At 39.2% G+C, this 15,176-nt stretch overlaps 1 protein-coding gene across 18 annotated transcripts in view; it reads right to left on the bottom strand.

Annotated features, from left to right (window-relative positions):
- Positions 1–15,176, bottom strand: part of LOC113461511 (uncharacterized) — a 137,457-nt gene that overhangs the window by 65,638 nt on the left and 56,643 nt on the right. For 9 of the 18 annotated variants that reach the window (XR_016396625.1, XM_089925759.1, XM_089925752.1 and 6 more), the window contains exon 9: positions 9,451–9,498. Coding sequence is in view for 17 of the 18 variants with exons in the window: in XM_089925759.1 (XP_089781885.1) it covers positions 9,451–9,498 (48 nt within the window). In the remaining variant the exon portion in view is untranslated. Of the gene's footprint in view, positions 1–187; positions 3,476–9,450; positions 9,499–15,176 lie in introns of those variants that run through there. The other 9 variants (XM_089925745.1, XM_089925761.1, XM_089925748.1 and 6 more) reach the window with 3 other exon arrangements.

The raw sequence follows: 15,176 nt of genomic DNA on the forward strand, positions 1-15,176 counted from the left end.
TGGTAATAGCTGGTTTGACTCCATTGTATTGGACCTCTGTGTACCCGGATTGTTTAGTTGGGATTGATAGCTCTTTCTTTACATGCGAACCATTCTTGACAAATTTAGACAACATGTGATATTCTGAAAATTTGATGGATCAGGTTCTAATAAATTGTAGAAAACACTTTTGAACTTGAGTAGTGCACCTAAAACTCAGGCGGTGCCCTATTGTGGTGGAGGTATTAGTACTCTGAGAAAGTCATGCGATTTGATGCACACTACACTTTTATATTTCCTTGCTTTGACAGTAGCCATGCTTGAAAATAAATATCAATTAATTACATGTGTATTAGCTTAAGATTTATCTCATATTTTTTTTTTATTAGAATCTCATGTCATATAATTCATGATGTTTGTGGATAACATCCCTGAAAACCCTCACGAGACAACACTCGTCCACTAGGGTAACCTAGGGGTTTAACGGCTTGTTGCACATGCTAAGTGCAATCGTGATTCCTACGAAAGTGAGTACTTATCTTAATTTTATGCAATTAGTTCTAATAAAACATCAAAGGATCAACCAACACCTTTTGCACTCTCATTTTATTATCTGCTCGTTAATTGCTAGAGACTAGCAATAAGCTAGTTGGGGGGTGTGATGAGAGCACAAAAGTGCAATCTACACATCACTCAAATTAGTATTATTGCTAACAAATAATGATAGAAGTGCTGTATTAATATTATATTTTTGTGGGGTGCAGGTGATCGTAAATTAAAGTTAAAATATGCATTGGGTCCAAAAAAAGATGCATCACCATATGTGACCAGCCAACCGTATGGGTCAACCCCAGTTGCATACTAGAAAGAGGTTAAGTTCAGCCTTTCAGGTTCACTGCAGCCAATTCAAAGCAGCCTGTGCACCCGTTTGTGATTCTCCCACTTCATCCCAAGCGTCCGCGTGCAGCCCATCATCCCAGCGTGCAACCCCCCAGATCTCAGCTTCCGCATCCAAGCTTCCGAGTACACGTGTTCAGCCGAGTTCCCAGCATCCCGTATCTCAGCATCTGTTCGCGTCCCAGCTTCCTTCAAGCATCCAACCGTGATCCCAGGACCCGTAAAGCATTGCAGCCATCTGCAAGTATCTCCAGATTTCATCCATCCGAGTCCCAGCCTCTTCAGATCCTACACACGATGCTTGCGGAGCCCACGATGCATGCCAAGCGTCCACAATCTCCCGAGCATCTCCGCGTCCCAATTCCATCTCAAGCTCCATCCGTTCGCTACCCAACCTCCCAACATCCTGCAGTCGTCCACCTCTTCCGCATTCACAGCTTCTCCCAGCGCGTGTGATCATCCCGCAACCGTCCACGGTTCATCTTCCTTGCATTCCAACAGATCCCAGCTCCAATCCTCCTTCCGTTCGCGATCAGATCTCCATTCCAGCATCAAAGCAGGATCCTGCGTCCAGGTATCTCGCGGCCAGCCAACATCCGCATCCCGGATGATCGCCTCATCCCGCGATCAACGCCTCAAAAGTCCATCCGGTCCGCTCATCTTCATCTGGTGCGAGAAGGGAAGGGAGGGAGCTGGATATATCTTGCTCGGCTGGGAAAGAGCTGGGGGATCCCTCATTCGAAAAATAGAGCATCAGCTGTTGTGAAAAAAAAAAAAAGGAAGAAACAGGGCATGCCCTGTTCTTCCGAAAAGAAATAAAAAAAAAAAGAGGGAGAGGCTAATATTTTAATGGAGGGCTGATATCTTGTGAAGGGTGATGGAGGAACCTTTGATGTCTTATTTTCTTTCAAGTAAATTCTGAACAATTGATCTCTTTGATTTACATCTATTCATATGTTTTTGATTCTTGCATGTTTATTTATGAGATAGATCTTTTATGGTTTATATTTCTTGATTCATGGATTGTTTCGATGTTTGATTTGTCGTAGACGTAATCGGCACGATAAATGCTTAGATCTTGAATTCATGTTTTCAAATTGTATACTCCATGATTAGAACTATTCTATCTGATTGATCCTTAATCAAGAATCGCAGAATTTAATTATTGAAAATAATATTGTTCATCCTTTCGTGTCTAACTAAAAATATGCTAAACAGATCGTTGTTAGAACCGACGAACAAAAGTTAAATTTAAATTTTTACTCTTACCTGTTCTACTCAAAGAATAGCGGTTGTAAGAGGTCGATCCACAGGGAGGCGATTGGAGTTGCATAAAAATTAGAACATTCACTCGGATTCAAAATCGACTTTTGAATGATGGAAGAAAAAACATTATGTCGGGGATATTGACTGATTTCCTGGTCTACCAGAGAATTATTTTTTATTAAAATCAACTAGAGGACATATACTTAGATTTAAAAAGCATTTATATATTTAATAAAAAAGAAAGCTCTGAACTAAAATGGATGAAAACAGTGCTAGGAATATTGAAGACTAGAACATCAATTTCATGAAAGAAATTTTAATGTATTAAAGAAAGATTACAGAATCTGAGGAACGGAAATTAAAAACAACATAAATTAAAAACTTTAGCATAAATAAAACTCTTATTTAAACTAAATCTAAAAACCCCAAAATAACATGTTTCAAAATAAAACTCTTACTAAAAAATTAAAACATTGCTCTCAATTAAACTAAAGAAATAGGAACAACATAATGCTCAAAATCACTAATACACAAATTAAAAACATAACTTCTAAAAAAATAAACAACAAAAACAATAAAAAAAAAAAACTAAGGAAGCGTGATGCTCTGTTTTCAAATCTGAAAACAGAGCATTACTCTTCCCCTCTTTCTTCTCTCACAAATAGAACGTTCCCCTCTCCTTGGACAAAAACCAGCCGAGCTCTTCCCTCCTTCCCTGGTTCTTGGCCTCAACCCCAAAACCGAGCACACCCCCCTTCCTCTTCTTCCTTCTCCTCTTATAGCCGCGGACGGATGCCTGATGCGGAAGGGAGATGGCAGACGCGGTGAGGACGCGGGGAGGAGTCGATCACGGACGAGATCCGGGCGCTAGGAGCAGGCTGGATCGCTGATCACGGGCGGAAGCTTCGTGGACGGCTGCTGGGAGAAAATGCGGAGGAGTGGATCACGGCTGGGGACGCGCTGAAATGGAAGCGATCATCCGAGATCGCACATGGAATGGAAGGCGATCCGAGATCGATGGGAGGACGCCGTGGACGCTGGGGCTTCCTTCTTCGGGTGCTGTTGGGAGCTGAAGCGGAAGGTGGGCTGCTAGCACGCGGTGGGAGAAACGCGGACAGCAGGAGCGAAAATGGTGCTGGGATTTCGGGATCACGGAAGGAAGGCGTCGATGATCGTTGGAGCTCGGATGCGGCGTCGGAGGCTGGGATTCCGGCTCGGGATTCCTTCTTTGGACCTTGGTTGAGAGGCGGGCTGGTGCGAGGAGCCGGACGCGATCGCTGGGAGCTTGGATCACGGCTTGAATAGGGAAGGAGGATAGCTACGTTGGAAGGAGCTGGGAGACACCAAGTTCCATCCAATAGTCATATAGAAAAAAATAGTGTGATATGAAATTTGGCTTGTAGACGGGTCATCTATTCTGGCTAGAGGTCAAGTGCAATTCTTTCAAGTCATGGGTCACCCAGCACCTTATAGTTATGATATAGCCAATTTAGATTTGCCCAAAATTATTTTCCAAAAGCACAAAAGAAATGGACCCGATTCGGACCCAAACCCGACTCGGACCCGATTTGAAGTCAAATTTGTACTCAATGTGCATTTTATCTCTAATTTATACTAATCTATGTTAAACCCAAATATAATATTAATCCAGTGAATTTATCATTATCGGTTAACAATAACACTAATTTTAGTAACATGTAGGTCGCACTTTTGTGCTCTCATCAAATATCATCGAGGGGGATCCCAGATCCCTACACTATCTTAATCTATCCAAATTTTAATTCTCTGTTTACTGATTTATTTTCTATTTGCAAAACATCATCTTTATCCACAAATTTATTGAATTAATTAATCTAAAATTATATTAAATAATCTAATATATATTTCGTTCCCTGAGGATTCGACCTCGGACTCCCGAGATTTTACTACTTGTGCGATTCTCCTGCACTTGGGAGAGCATTTCTGTGACGCATCATGATGTGATGAGGCGAGGTCGCCGTACGACTTAGCACGTCGCTCGAGTTAGTGCACGATCAGGCGAATTAATGCCTTGATGTCGGAGATGAGGTCGGGATCAGAGAGTTGTCACGGCTGACTGGACACTGCCGAGCCGATTTGCCGTGTGAGGACTGAGGATCCGTAGACAATAGGAGCCACACGCTTTAATTGTTGAGTAAGCCGGAGACATACATTAATTGTTGAGTGAGTCGGGGGTTTGCAGAGGGCATGCGCATTAAATGCCGGAGGCGGTGGCAGAGTATGGCCCCTGATTGGACTTCGGCGGGACGCAACCGTGGTAGGTGGGCGGCGAGATCGGACTTCCGAGGTCGGGGGTTCTTTGGGTCGGATGTTCCAGAGTCGGGCACCGAGCTCGGCCGCCCGAGGTCGGCCGTCATCCGCCAAGGTCCTCATGCACTTGGGGGGGGAAGCTACGCTCCCCCAACAATCCATAATGCCAAGTACTAGGCCGAGTCAACACTCACATTGTCATATTGCCCTAGGCATATGAAACGTGCATCACATACAAAACCTCTGGAAGCTCCCTTTGATAAGTTGCCTCTCAGCCTTTGTGACGCTCACGGCCAGTATTATGAGGCCGTTAAAATTTTGCCCTTCACTCAGGCAAACGATCAAAATTTATTGTCAACATGGATTTGCCGACTCACCGGTGAACGGTAACTCATCATGACCAACAATCTCGAACTTCGGCCAGGTGTTGATCGAAACATCTTCCAGTAGTTCAGTCAACTGCAACTCACCATAACTAATGACAGTTATCTTCCACTACGCACATTTGATCGCATAGTTGTCTTCCATTAACTGTCAAGCCATTAGTCACACCTTATCAGTCATGGCTTATGCTGCCCGTTTCTCTCACTTCGGCCTACAATACAATCTCCTGCACTTGGGAATCTCCGAAACCGACTCAGTCACCTTGGTCCGTAACTGGCCATCTTCACATGCTTTATAGTCAATCACAGTCAAGTCTCAATCCTTTGGCCCACTTATCTACATCATAGCCGAAGTTCCCTCCTTCGGTCTAAGCCTTCACACTTAGTAGAACTTATTAAAAGCGCTCCATTAAACTCGGTAAGCGTCACGTGATTCGCACCTATTTTTGACTTTGCCGAAATTGGTCTACGTGGCGCTTGCTCATAGTACTTTCTTGGTTGTTGAGATGTAGTGTAAACACTAAACACAAATATTATGTAATCTTCATACAATCTATACTTATATCATCCACACATACTATTAATGAGGACTTGTGCTATCATAATTTTCTATACAGGCATTTATTCCCCAAAAAAGCATAGGGATAAAACCACTTTATGCAACCCATGTTCCAGCCTTCCTGACGATGTCTTCTTTTTTATTTTTAATCAATACCTTCCAGCTGATGTCAGTTGCTGGATTGCTAATATCAGCAATTATACAACCACCAGAAGGCTGCTGGCTTCTGGAATTGTTAAGGGCGTTTGTTTTTCATCCTCCACCCCATCCTGGGTGGTTGATTGTCAAAAGGAGCTCAAAATAAGTTGCAAGAATCTGCCCAAAATCTTTCATGTACTGATTGCTGCAATATTCTGTGGCAGTATTTGTATTGGACCCCCCCTCATCCAGCCCGATCTGCCATTAAAATTTAAACTGAAGCTTATGGAGCTCCTAGTGCAGCATTCTAAAGACTCATGGCCAACCATTAGCTGGTTTGAGCATAGTCAAGCCTGAAGCTCTCTTGACAAGAATTCTTGCCTTGATTGTGAATAATCGTTGCTTAAACCCCTCTGAGAATATATTAGAAGAGTTAATTTGATGCCCTATAGGGGTGCAACTTGGGCAGGATTAACCTGAATCTGTCACAACCAAAATCATAGTTTGTGTCAGGTTAGGCTCACATATGTATGCCTAATGTGGGCTGGGTTTGGATTGGAAGAAGCCAACAAAATTTTGTAAACGATTCTAAGTTTTGACTTAGAACTATGAGAACCCAATCTGAATTTTTACAATTAGGCTCTCAATCTAGACTTACACCAACCTGAATTAACTAGTGTTAACACAACATAGTTCAAACTGTTAGTTGGATTTTCAGAGTTTAGCTGGTTCAAACTTTTTGTTGGGCTGGGTCAGGTCCAATTGGGGTTATTGTTGGTTGGGTTAGGCTTGGTTATCTGTCCATCCAATACGGCCTATCCAAGTTGCTACTCTTATGGATGTTTGGCCAATAAAACAGTATATCCCCCGATCTCTCCCAAATCCCTCTCGCCTCTCCCTCCCCTCTCGCCTCTCACTCTGTATCCTCCTCTCCCGCTCCTCACTCTCCTCTCTTCCTCTCTACCAATCTTCCTCTCCGACCTCCTCCTCCAGCCTTTGCTCTGAGTTTTGGTCCGCTCTCCAAGGAAAACCCTAATGTCCCCTCCAATGATGCCGCCATCCACAACGAGGGCCTCGACCATCTCCTCGGCCTATTCGAGTGCATCCTCCTTAGATCGGTGTCCAGATCTTTGTGACCAGGTGCATCCTCTATCTCTCTCTCCCTCTCTTCCACTCCTCACTCTCCCCTCTCTTCTCTCCCGATCTTCCTCTCCCAGCTCCTCCTCTGGCCTCTATTCTAGGTTATAGTCTTCTGTTCTCTGGAGGAAAACCATAGCAACCCCTCTGACGACACCACTATCCATAGCAAGGGCCTCATCTGTTGCTTCGGCCTTTTTGAGCTTATCTTTCTCAGGACAATGTCAGGATCTTCATGGCCAAGTGAATCCTCTCTCTCTCTTTTCTCCTGTCCCTCTCCTCCATGCCTTGTCTATCACCTTGGCCAGGTGTTCTGTACGAGTATCGTATTGGACTAGTTGCCAGCTAGTACGAACCTCAGTACCAGTTTGGCAAACCAAGGGCTAGATGGATATTCATTTTCAAGCGTAGTGCTCACAGTTACATATCTGCTATGAAAGTTTAGCTCATTTGCCGGAGCAACAAGGTGGTTTGGATTTGTGATCTTTCATGGCCATCTTATTGGATGTTACCCATAGGAACATGTTCAACGCCTCTAATCCAAAGCCTTCCTCAACTACTACTTTAAGTGGTATTTGGATCTACTAAACAATCCACTTCAAGTGACAGACACAAGATTAAAGGATTTGCTCATATCCGATGACATTAATAGAGGCATCCATTTAATTGCAAATTTCCAGTATTTGGAGAACTCAGGAAATATAGAGTTGCTTACGAGGTCTACATTCACTATGTCTCATGAGTAGCAACTACTCTTAATTGCTTACCTGCATCTTAAGGTCAACAGTTGATCTGAAAGTTCTATCCATTGATGTCCTGATATTTGGAGTGAGCAACATGGAAATAGAATCATCTCTCCTCCTAGCCAGGTCAAGAACCAACGATTTCATGATTGTTAGCAGCTTTTCCAGTTTCTAATGTAACTCAACTTTGAGCTTCAGACTCTTCATGGACAGCCACTCCATCATAATTCATGATAACATCTTGAGTCAATTATTTCTGGCTAGTAGCAAAGGACCTATCAGGTTCACCCATCTTTGGTTGCTATTTGTGCTAGCCAGTACATCTAGACTTCTTAATGTTTGATGTACCATCCATAATCGCCTAGTTCAAGGCGTACCAACCATGCAGGGGCAGAAACAACATGAAAACACCATTTGGGTAGGTAGAGGCCTCGAAACAAACCATACCGACCCATACTATCCTAAATCAAGTTGAACCATAGCGTATCGCCGAATACCACCCAAAATCGGAATGCGTACGATACCATACTGACTCGTACCAACCCATACCGTTCGGTTTCAGAAAATGCCATAATAAAAAGTGAGAAAAAGGGGTTGGAATCTGTCTCAGTATGTTTGCATATCATAATATACTGACCTACTACTCTGAACCAGTAACGTACTAGTACAGTACCTAGTACCAAGATTACGGACCTGTTCTAGGTCCCTCACTTGGTTCTTAATGGTCTTTTCACTAGGAACAGAAAAGATCACCACAAAGAGGCATGCTTCAGATTTTGAAAAGGTGGACCTAAGACCACCACTATTATCATCTACACATCACCCTCTAAGAACTTCACCATTAGCTGTTGATTAGACTATATACAAAACTAACATATGCAATTTCAAAAAGCCTTGTCAATGATGAGCTAGTAATTTCATTTTCCCTCCAGCCAAGCCTACTACATTTTGTATCTCAATCTTCTTAGGTTTGAGGTAATAAATTTTGATGATTGATTAATGAAGAAAGGATATCTCTAGTTTTTTTTTCTTGTGATATGATTCCACAATGGAGGTGTAAGACCCAGATTTCAAATGCTAAGTGTGATTCATAAGTCTTGGAGTGAGTCTGGAATTATTCTTCCTCTTCCCTTTCCCCTTTTTCTTATTTCATTCCTTTCCTAGTTTACCTTTCTCATAATCATTGTAATCAAAAATGTATTTTATTTCCAGAGATCTTTGATCTCATATACATATCAAATTTACTCCCATCAAGCATTTGATTTCTAGGAATTTGATTTCAATTATTCAATTGCATAAATTCTTAAAAAATTCAATTTAAACCATAGAATTCTAAACCCTAGGTTAGATAATAGCCACATATTGCTTGTTTTTCTTTAAAATCATTGCCTTTCTGGTTTGATTTTATCATGTACTCAAGTCTTAATCTAAATTTCCAGAAATCCATAGGTCTCAAAACCCATCCTAAACCCTTATAGATCCATATCCATATACCTAAACCCTAGGTTAGATAATAACCATGCATTCCTTTTTCCTTTAAACTCGTTACCTTTCTAGTACAATTACATCAAGTACTCAAATCTTAATCTAAATTTCCAGCAATCTATAGGTCTCAAAACCTATCCTAAACCCTTATATATGCCCATGCATAGACAATCTTGCATCACCTTGCATATGAAGATATTAATTCCCGAGTTCACTTTCACTTCCTCATGCACACTCTTATAGTTTCTGGCTTTATAGGGCCAGATTGGCCATATTGAGTAGTATATAAATGAGGACTAACAGAGAATTGAGACCAAATTCTGAAGGGATTTACGAGCAAACTTCAATGGAGGGAACAGTTCTGAACAAGAACCACTGGAGAACTAATATACATGAAGCCACCGTCGAATAGATGTCAAGGGAAGATAATTATGATGATATTTGTTGATAATATATATTTCCAAGCATGTAAAGCAAAATGGTAGAGCTGTGCAATCTGATTTTGTTAACCCAGGATCTATATATTGTTAATTTGTCTAAAGTATGCGAATAAATTGTCTTTCAGATAGGTTACCTTCGATTATAGATTCAAGAAACTTCTCTGCTGCCAAAACTTCTCCACCTGCATAAGAAAAACAATTTGAATACTCTGCTTCAGAAAAGTCAATTTAACTAGATGTATCTCACCATTTAAATAATTTACAAGTTATCGTAAGACTGAAAGAAATCAAACCAATAATTAATAAGAAACAAGTTCTGCAGCAATAACTAGAAGACCTGCCTGAGCTTTAACATAAGCCAGCATGAACCAAAAATTCCCTCTAGTATAAATATATATGAATGAAGAAGAGTGTCATGAATGTGATTAAAGACTTGCCAAGGCAAATTATGAAGCATAATTTGAAATAATTTTGTGGGTTTGTAGCTTGTTTGCTGCTCATGAGAGTTTCCGTAAATGCAAAATGACTGAACAAGATCCATCTTATCATAAACTTTTTACTAAAGTTAATGCAACAGCAGAAATAATGGAGTATGCTCATCTGATCGCACTCAAATTACAACTTATCTTTTAATGAACCTGAAAGTCCACTCTCTCCAGACTGAACTCAAGGAGTACTTTCAAAGGCAAATAATGAATAGTACACTTAGAAAATATAGTAATGATAAATGATATGGCCAATGATATCAACAGATTGGCCATGAAGCTTAATGAGATGCAAGATTCATAAAGGAAGAGTAGTGCCACTACTTTACCCACTAAGGTCCTTTCCCAACTGAAGAGAATGATGCCAGGCCTACTATTGATTCTCTTTCACATGCTTTCTTGATTCTGTTTCTCTTTTCTGGAACTGCTTCTTAGGATGTTTTTGTTCCAAATTAACAGTTAGCTTTAGGGCTTGGTTAAGAAGGTGTGAATATATCCATTTTTGCATATCTGATGAAGGGGCTTCGATATTTTCTTTAATATTCAGAATTCATTATCTTTCTTGTCCTCTCCATTTTTCACCAAATTCTCTCACAAAACTGAACAGAAAGCAGGGAACCATTCTCTTTCTAGAAATTGGTACGGTTGCATTTTTCTCTTCCAATACCCTTTTCTTGTTCCTTTTTTAACTCTTCTCATTTAATTTTGGTAAATTTATCCCTACCCTCTCGATTTTCCCTTTCTTCTCATACTATTAGAGATAATACTCGGTATAGTATTACATATTTTAGTCTATTTGTAATATCATGCATCTACATGCAACAGTTGTTTTAGATAACCTATATGCCTGCTATATATTAGGCTACTGACACCTTCTAGTAAAGCATTGCAGATTTGGAATCTTTCATGCCTGTCTTTAAGTTCTGTTTAAGCTCCACAATTTAGCTTCTTTTCTTTACACATGTTGTAAAGCCTCTGTGAACTATTGGCTCTTCCAACATTGATTTATACCTTAGATTTGACCATCTACATGTCTTCATCATAGCAGTACACTTGCCATCTAACATTAAAACACTATCTATCTCCAATCCAAAGACCTGATCATCTGCAGCTAAGAACCTGCCAAAAATTGATACAATCACACTGCTCAGTGCTGCTGAAATCCTTCATGAATGACCTACAGTGTTCATATCTAGTTTCAAGTGATAGCTATACTGAACGTGGATTATCTATTAAACCTTCTAAGGTCAGCAGCAGCATCCCATCTCCCCTGGTCTCCATACTATGATCTTCATGTTTTATGCTTGTTCAACTATCATTCTTCAATCCTATGAGAAAACTAGCTTATGGCTCCTTACTTGTGTGTCTGTTTAGCCAATAATGTTAAGCAAAATGACATGGTGACATCATCCTATTTATATACATTTAGATGACTATGAAATAACATTTTTAAGCACCTTCCTTTATTTGAGCTTCCTCTCTTCCATATCCTCTAGCAATTTCTACAATCATCTCACCTTCTGTGACCTCTTTATTCTTTGGTTGAATTCTGTGCTTCACCTTGAGCTCATGCTTTCCCCTTATCCTGATACCCTTATTTAGACCATTCATCTCTTGCCCGATCTTCCATTGCTCAAACTCTAGGCCAAGTATTAGTGTGTTAATGCATCCACAATGGTGCCACACGTTGTTCCAAATCAGAGGTTCTCAGAAAGATGGACCTACCTACTTGGCTTTTCCTCTATGTTCCTACCCTACCTGCTGTGGTATTATCAGCATTAGCATTGTTCTGACTTTCCTGACTACCACCATGACCAACTCATACGGTCATTAGTGCTTCACTGCAGTGATCCTTTTCCATTAAAAGCTACTATAATAAGTTGTATCTCCATCAATATGGCTATTCTGTATTTGTTTAAGAGTTCGAAATACAGACGATGGTGTACTCAACTATTATGGCTCTTCTGTACTTGCAGACATGAAGAGTCCCAGTTCAACAAGATCCTCTCTAGTAAAGTGACTTTACTGTGTAAAAGACTCACTCCAACAGAATGATCAAGCATTTCTAATGGTGTCTCTTGGCTTTTACTCAAAAGCATAGTGCAAATTGTAAGATCATTCCTCCATTTACCATGAAGGCCAGCTTTCAGCTGATCAGTGTCGCTTCCACAAGTCATAACTGCCCCTTTTACAACCTAGACATAAAGATGTATGTGACACGGTGATTTTCTTTAGGTTTATATTTTGCTGGCACACTCAATATGCTCCTCATGCTAGTTAGAGAAATTACGAAAGGTTTTAACAACAAATTTTATGTTAGGTAAATTTAACAATCATACCATGTTGGTTTGCACAACTTCTAAAATATGTACACTTAACATGATTAAAATTTTCCATTTGCCCAATAAAATAAAGTTAATCAAGGTCCACCTGTATCACTGATTTGGCATAAGAATCCACTGCCCTTTACTGTGTTAGGATCTTGAGGTTGCCTATTGTTCAGTTGCCTACATCTTTCTTTTGTAAAAGTACATTGCTGATGTGTTATGAAGAGCCCACTGGCTTGATGCCAAAACCATTTTTACCAGTCGCTAAGCTTTGTTTAAAGAAACATGAGATGGTAAAGCTTTTTCAAATCCTATCAACTACCATTAGCTTTCTAGGAGTTTGGTTAGTCCATCCATCTTTGAAAATTACTTTGTCATGAGTATAAATGGTCACGTTTGCCTACAAGGATCAAAATCTCAGCTTTGATTGTGATTTGCGCATAAAAGATGAATTTGTTTTTCGACAATTTCAGTGGTTTCAATTGCAGTTTTTGCAACTTCAGATAAAAATTCTAAAGAAACCTAGAAGACATCAATTATAAGTACAAAAATAAAAAAATAAAGAAAAGCAAAATAATTTAAGAAAAGAATTAGGTATTTTGCTTGTTCAACTATCATTCTTCAATCCTATGAGAAAACTAGCTTATGGCTCCTTACTTGTGTGTCTGTTTAGCCAATAATGTTAAGCAAAATGACATGGTGACATCATCCTATTTATATACATTTAGATGACTATGAAATAACATTTTTAAGCACCTTCCTTTATTTGAGCTTCCTCTCTTCCATATCCTCTAGCAGTTTCTACAATCATCTCACCTTCTGTGACCTCTTTATTCTTTGGTTGAATTCTGTGCTTCACCTTGAGCTCATGCTTTCCCCTTATCCTGATACCCTTATTTAGACCATTCATCTCTTGCCCGATCTTCCATTGCTCAAACTCTAGGCCGAGTATTAGTGTGTTAATGCATCCACAATGGTGCCACACGTTGTTCCAAATCAGCGGTTCTCAGAAAGATGGACCTACCTACTTGGCTCTTCCTCTATGTTCCTACCCTACCTGCTGTGGTATTATCAGCATTAGCATTGTTCTGACTTTCCTGACTACCACCATGACCAACTCATACGGTCATTAGTGCTTCACTGCAGTGATCCTTTTCCATTAAAAGCTACTATAATAAGTTGTATCCCCATCAATATGGCTATTCTGTATTTGTTTAAGAGTTCGAAATACAGACGATGGTGTACTCAACTATTATGGCTCTTCTGTACTTGCAGACATGAAGAGTCCCAGTTCAACAAGATCCTCTATAGTAAAGTGACTTTACTGTGTAAAAGACTCACTCCAACAGAATGATCAAGCATTTCTAATGGTGTCTCTTGGCTTTTACTCAAAAGCATAGTGCAAATTGTAAGATCATTCCTCCATTTACCATGAAGGCCAGCTTTCAGCTGATCAGTGTCGCTTCCACAAGTCATAACTGCCCCTTTTACAACCTAGACATAAAGATGTATGTGACACGGTGATTTTCTTTAGGTTTATATTTTGCTGGCACACTCAATATGCTCCTCATGCTAGTTAGAGAAATTACGAAAGGTTTTAACAACAAATTTTATGTTAGGTAAATTTAACAATCATACCATGTTGGTTTGCACAACTTCTAAAATATGTACACTTAACATGATTAAAATTTTCCATTTGCCCAATAAAATAAAGTTAATCAAGGTCCACCTGTATCACTGATTTGGCATAAGAATCCACTGCCCTTTACTGTGTTAGGATCTTGAGGTTGCCTATTGTTCAGTTGCCTACATCTTTCTTTTGTAAAAGTACATTGCTGATGTGTTATGAAGAGCCCACTGGCTTGATGCCAAAACCATTTTTACCAGTCGCTAAGCTTTGTTTAAAGAAACATGAGATGGTAAAGCTTTTTCAAATCCTATCAACTACCATTAGCTTTCTAGGAGTTTGGTTAGTCCATCCATCTTTGAAAATTACTTTGTCATGAGTATATATGGTCACGTTTGCCTACAAGGATCAAAATCTCAGTTTTGATTGTGCTTTGCGCATAAAAGATGAATTTGTTTTTCGACAATTTCAGTGGTTTCAATTGCAGTTTTTGCAAGTTCAGATAAAAATTCTAAAGAAACCTAGAAGACATCAATTATAAGTACAAAAATAAAAAAATAAAGAAAAGCAAAATAATTTAAGAAAAGAATTAGGTATTTTAATTATATTGTCTACCCTACTATATTTGAAATGTCCCTTTTGTGTTTTTTGCACTGGATTAAACAAAATGTTATATTCTAAAAATGTACAATGTACGAAAAGTAAATCATGTTGACAGTTTAATATATCATTTAATGTTTGATGGCAATGCGATATTAGTAGGTAGAAAATGACTCAAATATCCTTTTAAATATTTTTAAAATACAAATTCATAATGCATTTTACCCATCAAATGCTTGAAATATCTAATTTAATCTAGAAAAAAAATGCTTCCCAACATTAATGAAATGAAAAAAATGATAAGAAAGGTGAAAACATGAACAGCCCATATATAATAAATCTAGCTCCATAAATTGAACATATTCCAATTTGAATTGATTGTTTTGAATTGATTCTAAGCAAAATAGAAAAGCATGGATTCTGTTTCGAGTTTCGCATGAAGCTTCATATAATAGCCATAATGTACTTAGACAAGCATGTCTAGATGCATGGAAGATTGAAAGATAAACCTTCTATCAGTATTCTAAGTGTTGAAAAATACTAAAATAGATTGTGTGCTTTAAAGACTAGTTTACAAGACTATTCTAGCTGGACTTTTGGGTTTCGTCGAGGTTTGGGTATAATGATATTTATGAGATTTTAAGATTTAAACAGCTTCATATTTGAAAGTTGAAATTTTGACCCGATGATGAAAATCTGGAATTTGAACTAAAAATAAGAAACCAACTTTTTAATCTAAAGTCATTTGATTTTTTTTAAGAATTTTTATTAACTCCAATAAGAGATACTTCTTTATTTACATGGAATATGTTGACCCCTTT

Source organism: Phoenix dactylifera, chromosome 10, assembly GCF_051530095.1.
Source record: "Phoenix dactylifera cultivar Ajwa chromosome 10, Ajwa_hap1_PhDact_Kaust_v1.1, whole genome shotgun sequence".
In the NCBI taxonomy this organism is placed as follows: domain Eukaryota; kingdom Viridiplantae; phylum Streptophyta; class Magnoliopsida; order Arecales; family Arecaceae; genus Phoenix; species Phoenix dactylifera.